The sequence below is a fragment of the Oncorhynchus tshawytscha genome, unplaced genomic scaffold, assembly GCF_018296145.1.
Source record: "Oncorhynchus tshawytscha isolate Ot180627B unplaced genomic scaffold, Otsh_v2.0 Un_contig_3062_pilon_pilon, whole genome shotgun sequence".
Classification (NCBI taxonomy): Eukaryota; Metazoa; Chordata; class Actinopteri; order Salmoniformes; family Salmonidae; genus Oncorhynchus; species Oncorhynchus tshawytscha.
The window spans coordinates 350001-357500 of NW_024609754.1; the positions used below are offsets into that span (position 1 = coordinate 350001).

The following is a 7500-nucleotide window of genomic DNA, read 5'->3' on the forward strand; positions in this document are numbered from 1 at the left end:
GGGGACAACAAAAGGCCACTAAAATATGCAGTTTTGTCATACTGTACAACGCAATGCCACAGATGTGTCAGGTTTTGAGGGAGCGTGCAAATGGCATGCAGACTACAGGAATGTACACCAGAGCGGTTGCCAGAGAATTGAATGTTAATTTCTCTACCATAAGCCGCCTCCAACGATGTTTTAGAGAATTTGGCAGTACGTCCAATCGGCCTCGTTAACCACCACAGCCCAGGACCTCCACATCCGGCTTCTTCACCTGCAGGATCGTCTGAGACCAGCCACCCGGGCAGCTGATGAAACTGTGGGTTTGTCTGAGACCAGCCACCCAGACAGCTGATGAAACTGTGGGTTTGTCTGAGACCAGCCACCCAGACAGCTGATGATACTGTGGGTTTGTCTGAGACCAGCCACCCAGACAGCTGATGAAACTGTGGGTTTGTCTGAGACCAGCCATTCAGACAGCTGATGAAACTGTGGGTTTGTCTGAGACCAGCCGTTCAGACAGCTGATGAAACTGTGGGTTTGTCTGAGACCAGCCACCCGGACAGCTGATGAAACTGTGGGTTTGTCTGAGACCAGCCACCCAGACAGCTGATGAAACTGTAATAAAGCTCTTTGGTGGGGGGAAAAATATTCTGATTGGCTGGGCCTGGTTTCCCAGTAGATGGACCTGGCTCCCAAATGGGTGGGCCGACGTCTCCCTGGTCCACCCATGGCTGCACCCCTGTCATGTGAAATCCATAGATTAGGGCCTAATGAATTTATTTAAATTAACTGATTTCCTTTGAAAAAAAAGTCCTTATATGAACTGTTACTCAATTGTAAAATCATTGACATTTTTTGCATGTTGCGTTCATATATTTGCTCAGTATAATATGCTATCTCATATTGTGTAATCTGTCTGTTGTTTTGTTATACCCTGAAGAAGACCAAAACACAGTGATTTTAATCCTCTTACATCTATTTCTATAGATCTCAAAGAGTGGTTGAACATTGTTCGTGATTGATATCCTATATAATATAATATGCTATCTAATATTGTGTAATCTGACTGTTGTGTGTTGTCCGTCGTCCAGGTAAGGAGATGGTGGATTACATCACTAGGTACCTGACCACCATCAGAGAGAGGAAGGTGACCCCAGGCCCAGAGGTGAAGCCTGGCTATATGAGAGAGCTGCTGCCAGACAGCGCCCCCACTGACCCGGAGGACTGGGACTGTATCTTCAGGGACATAGAGAAGGTCATCATGCCTGGGGTACGTTATGTTCACACATTATATACTCAGCAAAAAAAAGAAACGTCCCTTTTTCAGGACCCTGTCTTTCAAAGAGAATTCGTAAAAATCTAAATAACTTCACAGATCTTCATTGTAAAGGGTTTAAACACTGTTTCCCACGCTTGTTCAATGAACCCTAAACAATTAATGAACATGCACCTGCTGAACGGTCGTTAAGACACTAACAGCTTACAGACCGTAGGCAATTAAGGTCACAGTTATGAAAATGTAGGACACTAAAGAGGCCTTTCTACTGACTCTGAAAAACACCAAAAGAAAAATGCTCAGGGTCCTTGCTCATCTGTGTGAACGTTTCCATACCGTGAGGCCTAAGACAGCGCTACAGGGAGACAGGATGGACAGCTGATTGTGCTCGCAGTGGCAGACCACGTGTAACAGCACCTGCACAGGATCGGTACATCCGAACATCACGCCTGCAGGACAGGTACAGGATGGCAACAACAACTGCCCGAGTTAAACCAGGAACGCACAATCCCACCATCAGACTGTCCGTAATAGGCTGAGAGTGGCTGGACCAGACATCACCGGCAACAACGTCGACTTTGGAGGTGGAGGGTCCATCATGGTCTGGGGCGGTGTGTCACAGCATCATCGGACTGAGTTTGTTGTCATTGCAGGCAATCTCAACGCTGTGCGTTACAGGGAAGACATCCTCCTCCCTCATGTGGTACCCTTCCTGCAGTCTCATCCTGACATTACCCTCCAGCATGACAATGCCACCAGCCATACTGCTCGTTCTGTGTGTGATTTCCTGCAAGACAGGAATGTCAGTGTTCTGCCATGGCCAGCGAAGAGCCCGGATCTCAATCCCATTGAGCACGTCTGGGACCTGTTGGATCGGAGGGTGAGGGCTAGGGCCATTCCCCCCAGAAATGTCTGGTAACTTGAAGGTGCCTTGGTGGAAGAGTGGGGTAACATCTCACAACAGGAACTGGCAAATCTGGTGCAGTCCATGAGGAGGAGATGCACTGCAGTACTTAATGCAGCTGGTGGCCACATCAGATACAGACTGTTAATTTTGACCCCCCTTTGTTCAGGAACACATTATTCCATTTCTGTTAGTCACATGTCTGTGTAACTTGTTCAGTTTATGTCTCAGTTGTTGAATCTTGTTATGTTCATACAAATATGTACACATGTTAAGTGTGCTGAAAATAAACACAGTTGACAGTGAGAGGACGTTATTTTCTTGCCGAGTGACTATGAGACGTTACCAGGACCATTGTGGATCAAACATCGATTGTTCACTGTAACTTGTAAGGATATTCTGTCCCCCAAAGTATATTTCTGGCACTAATGATGGTGTGTGTGTGTGTGTGTGTGTGTGTGTGTGTGTGTGTGTTGGTCAGGTGGTCCACTGGCAGAGCCCCTACATGCATGCGTACTATCCAGCCCTGACCTCCTGGCCCTCCATGTTAGGAGACATGTTGGCTGACGCCATCAACAACATCGGATTCACCTGGGTAACTATCTTACCACGTCAAACATGATTTACACTTTGTGTGGAACTACACTAAATTAACTCACTTAATTATCCAACTCAACTTTTGGTTTAAAGACTCGAATATCATGTTTGTTTAAAAAATATATATTTCATGGAAAAACATTATCTGTGACATTAAGTTTGTGAGTTTTTTTAATCTATTAAGTTACTTTGGATACAATCATCTGCTACAGAAAACTCCTGCAGGAAATCCTATAGTAGTGTGATATTATAATTGTAATGACTATTTATGATAGAATAACATGATGTTGTTGTGTGTTGGGTCCAGGCCTCCAGCCCGGCCTGTACAGAGCTGGAGATGAACGTGATGGACTGGTTGTGTAAAGCTCTTGGTCTCCCCACCTTCTTCCTCCATCACCACCCAGACAGCACCGGGGGAGGAATACTGCAGGTAGGATAGATACACCTGGGTACACCTGACCACACCTGACCATACTCACCTTACAGTACCACCAGACAGCACCAGGAGGAATACTGCAGGTAGGATAGATACACCTGGGTACACCTGACCATACCTGACCATACTCACCTTACAGTACCAACCAGACAGCACCAGGGGAGGAATACTGCAGGTAGGATAGATACACCTGGGTACACCTGACCACACCTGACCATACTCACCTTACAGTACCAACCAGACAGCACCGGGGGAGGAATACTGCAGGTAGGATAGATACACCTGGGTACACCTGACCATACCTGACCATACTCACCTTACAGTACCAACCAGACAGCACCGGGGGAGGAATACTGCAGGTAGGATAGATACACCTGGGTACACCTGACCTGACCATACCTGACCATACTCACCTTACAGTACCAACCAGACAGCACCAGGGGAGGAATACTGCAGGTAGGATAGATACACCTGGGTACACCTACCTGACCATACTCACCTTACAGTACCACCCAGACAGCACCGGGGAGGAATACTGCAGGTAGGATAGATACATACACCTGACCATACCTGACCATACTCACCTTACAGTACCACCCAGACAGCACCAGGGGGAGGAATACTGCAGGTAGGATAGATACACCTGACCATACCTGACCATACTCACCTTACAGTACCACCCAGACAGCACCAGACAGGGGAGGAATACTGCAGGTAGGATAGATACACCTGACCATACCTGACCATGACCATCACCTTACAGTACCAACTAGACAGCACCAGGGGAGGAATACTGCAGGTAGGATAGATACACCTGACCATACCTGACCATACACCTGACCATACCTGACCATACTCACCTTACAGTACCAACCAGACAGCACCAGGGGAGGAATACTGCAGGTAGGATAGATACACCTGACCATACCTGACCATACCTGACCATACTCACCTTACAGTACCAACTAGACAGCACCAGGGGAGGAATACTGCAGGTAGGATAGATACACCTGACCATACCTGACCATACTCACCTTACAGTACCAACCAGACAGCACCAGGGGAGGAATACTGCAGGTAGGATAGATACACCTGACCATACCTGACCATACTCACCTTACAGTACCAACTAGACAGCACCAGGGGAGGAATACTGCAGGTAGGATAGATACACCTGACCATACCTGACCATACTCACCTTACAGTACCAACTAGACAGCACCAGGGGAGGAATACTGCAGGTAGGATAGATACACCTGGATACACCTGACCATACCTGACCATACTCACCTTACAGTACCAACTAGACAGCACCAGGGGAGGAATACTGTAGGTAGGATAGATACACCTGACCATACCAGACCATACTCACCTTACAGTACTACCCATACAGCACCAGGGGAGGAATAGGCAGGTAGACATGTACCTGACTGTCTACTGGAGAGAGATGTACTCTCACAGCACCACCTAGTGGTGAATGGGAATACCATTCTCTACACTCCTCTCAGAGAGCAGTGAATAAGAGCTCTCAGGTGTTTCAGGAATACCAGACACAGGGGAGGTAGTAGGATAGATACACCTGACCCTCCCTGACCTGTCTCCCTGACCATACTCCCTGTCAGCCCACCTTACTTTGTACCATACTCCAGCACCTCTTTGGAGGAATACTCCCAGGTTGATAGATACACCTGATACACCTGACCTACCTCCCTCTTTGTCTCCCTCCATCCCCTTTGTCTAGACAGCACCTCCCTCCCTACTCTACCCTCTTTGTCAGCACCATCCCCTTTGTCTCACCTGCAGGTAGGATAGATACCCTCCCTCCATACCTGACCATACTCACCTCCCTCATACTTTGTCTACCCACACCCCTCCCTCCAGGGGAGGAATCCCTCCCAGGTCCCTCCCTCCCTCCCACCTGACCCTCCCTCCCAGACAGCACCGGGAGGAATACTGCAGGTAGGATAGATACACCTGGGTACAGACCATACCTAGACCATGCTCTCCCTCCCTCCCTCCCTCCCTCCCAGCACCTACTGCAGGTTGTCTCCCTCCATACCTGACCCTCTTTGTACCTCCCTCCCTCCATTACACCCCTGACCCTCCCTACCTCCCAGGGGAGGAATCTTTGTCTCCCTCCATCCCTCTTTGTCTCCCTCCCTCCATTCCCCCTCCCTACCAACCAGACAGCCCTCCCTACCCCACCACCAGCCCTCCATTCCCCCTCCCTCCCTCTTTGTCTCTCCCTCCCTCCATTCCATAAACCCTCCCTCCATTCCTCCCTCCCTGACCTCCCTCCCTCCCTCCCTCCCTCCCTCCCTCCCTCCCTCCATTCACCCCCCTCCCTCCCTCTTTGTCTCCCTCCCCCTCCATACTCCCCTCCCTCCCTCCCTCCATTCCTGACCCTCCCTCCCTCCCTCCCTCCCTCCCTGACCCCTCCTCAGACAGCACCTCCCTCCCTCCCTCCCTTTTGTTCCCTCCATCCCTCTTTGTCTTCCAGCACCCCTCCATACCATTCTCCCCCTCCCTCCCTCCCTCTTTGTCTCCCTCCATCCCTCTTTGTCTCCCCCTCATTCCCCCTCCCTCCTCCCTCTCCCTCCCTCTGTACCTCCTCCTCCCTCCCTCCCTCCCTCCCTCCCCCTCCCTCCCTCCCTCCCTCCCTCCCTCCCTCCCTCCCTCCCCTCCCTCCCTCCCTCCCTCCCTCTTTGTCTCCCTCCATCCCTCTCCCTCCCTCCTCTCCTCCTCTCCCTCCCTCCTCCTCCCTCCCTCCTTCCCTTCCCCCTCCCTTTGTCCCCCTCCCCTCCTCCTCCCTCCCTCCTCCTCTCTCTCCCTCCATCCTCTCCCTTCTCCCTTCCCTCCCTCCCTCCCTGTCCCCTCCCCCTCCCTTCCTTTGTCTCCTCCCTCTCCCTCCCTCCCTCCCTCCCTCCCCTCCCTCCCCCCCCCCTTCCTTCCTCCCTCTCTCCTCTCTCTCCCCCATCCCTCTCTACTCTCAGAGCACAGTGAGTGAGAGTAGTCTGGTAGCTCTGCTAGCTTCCAGGAAGCACAGGATCCAACAGCTGAAGAGGACAGATCCAGCAGACAGAGACCTGGACGACTCAGTGGTCAACTCCAGACTGGTGGCCTACGCATCAGACCAGGTCAAGATGGGATGGGTTAGGGACCCACACACACACACACGCACATATGCAACGTTTGCAAACACACACACACACACACACACACACAAATAGTGAGTTCTGCATAATGAGAGATTGTCTGTCTGCCCGTGTGTCCGTCCATCTGCCTGTCTGTCCGTGTGTCCGTCCATCTGCCTGTCTGTCTGTCTGTCTGTCCGTGTGTCCGTCTGTCTGTCTGTCTGTCCGTCCATCTGCCTGTCCGTGTGTCCGTCCATCTCTCCGTCTCCTCTCTGCCTCTATCAGGCTCACTCCTCAGTGGAGAAGGCAGGTCTGATCTCCCTGGTGAAGATCAGGTTCCTCCCTCCAGACGACCACTTCTCCCTGAGAGGAGACACTCTGAAACAGGCCATCCAGGAGGACAGGAGGAGAGGACTGGTACCTGTCATGGTAGGTCATGGTAGGGTATATTAGGGGGCGGTAGGTCATGGTAGGGTATATTAGGGGGCTGTAGGTCATGGTAGGGTATATTAGGGGGCTGTAGGTCATGGTAGGGTATATTAGGGGATGGTAGGTCATGGTAGGGTATATTAGGGGGCGGTAGGTCATTGTAGGGTATATTAGGGGATGGTAGGTCATGGTAGGGTATTTTGGGGATGGTAGGTCATGGTAGGGTATGTTAGGGGTGGTAGGTCATGGTAGGGTATATTAGGGGTGGTAGGTCATGGTAGGGTATATTAGGGGTGGTAGGTCACGATAGGGTATATTAGGGGGGCGGTAGGTTATGGTAGGGTATATTAGGGGATGGTAGGTCATGGTAGGGTATATTAGGGGATGGTAGGTCATGGTAGGGTATATTAGGGGTGGTAGGTTATGGTAGGGTATATTAGGGGTGGTAGGTCATGGTAGGGTATATTAGGGGTGGTAGGTCATGGTAGGGTATATTAGGGGATGGTAGGTCATGGTAGGGTATATTAGAGGGCGGTAGATCATGGTAGGGTATATTAGGGGCGGTAGGTTATGGTAGGGTATATTATGGGGTGGTAGGTCATGGTAGGGTATATTAGGGGATGGTAGGTCATGGTAGGGTATATTAGGGGGTGGTAGGGTATATTAGGGGGTGGTAAGTCATGGTAGGGTATATTAGGGGGCGGTAGGTCATGGTTGGGTATATTAAGGGTATACCAAT

General features: G+C 50.7%; 1 protein-coding gene across 1 annotated transcript in view; it reads left to right on the plus strand.

Annotated features, from left to right (window-relative positions):
* The window catches only part of hdc (histidine decarboxylase), a 19637-nt gene that overhangs the window by 569 nt on the left and 11568 nt on the right, over window positions 1-7500 (plus strand). Inside the window, exons 2-6 of the mRNA XM_042317604.1 lie at window positions 1077-1255; window positions 2647-2760; window positions 3070-3192; window positions 6192-6335; window positions 6618-6761. Coding sequence (XP_042173538.1) covers window positions 1077-1255; window positions 2647-2760; window positions 3070-3192; window positions 6192-6335; window positions 6618-6761 — 704 coding nt within the window. The remainder of the gene's footprint in view (window positions 1-1076; window positions 1256-2646; window positions 2761-3069; window positions 3193-6191; window positions 6336-6617; window positions 6762-7500) is intronic.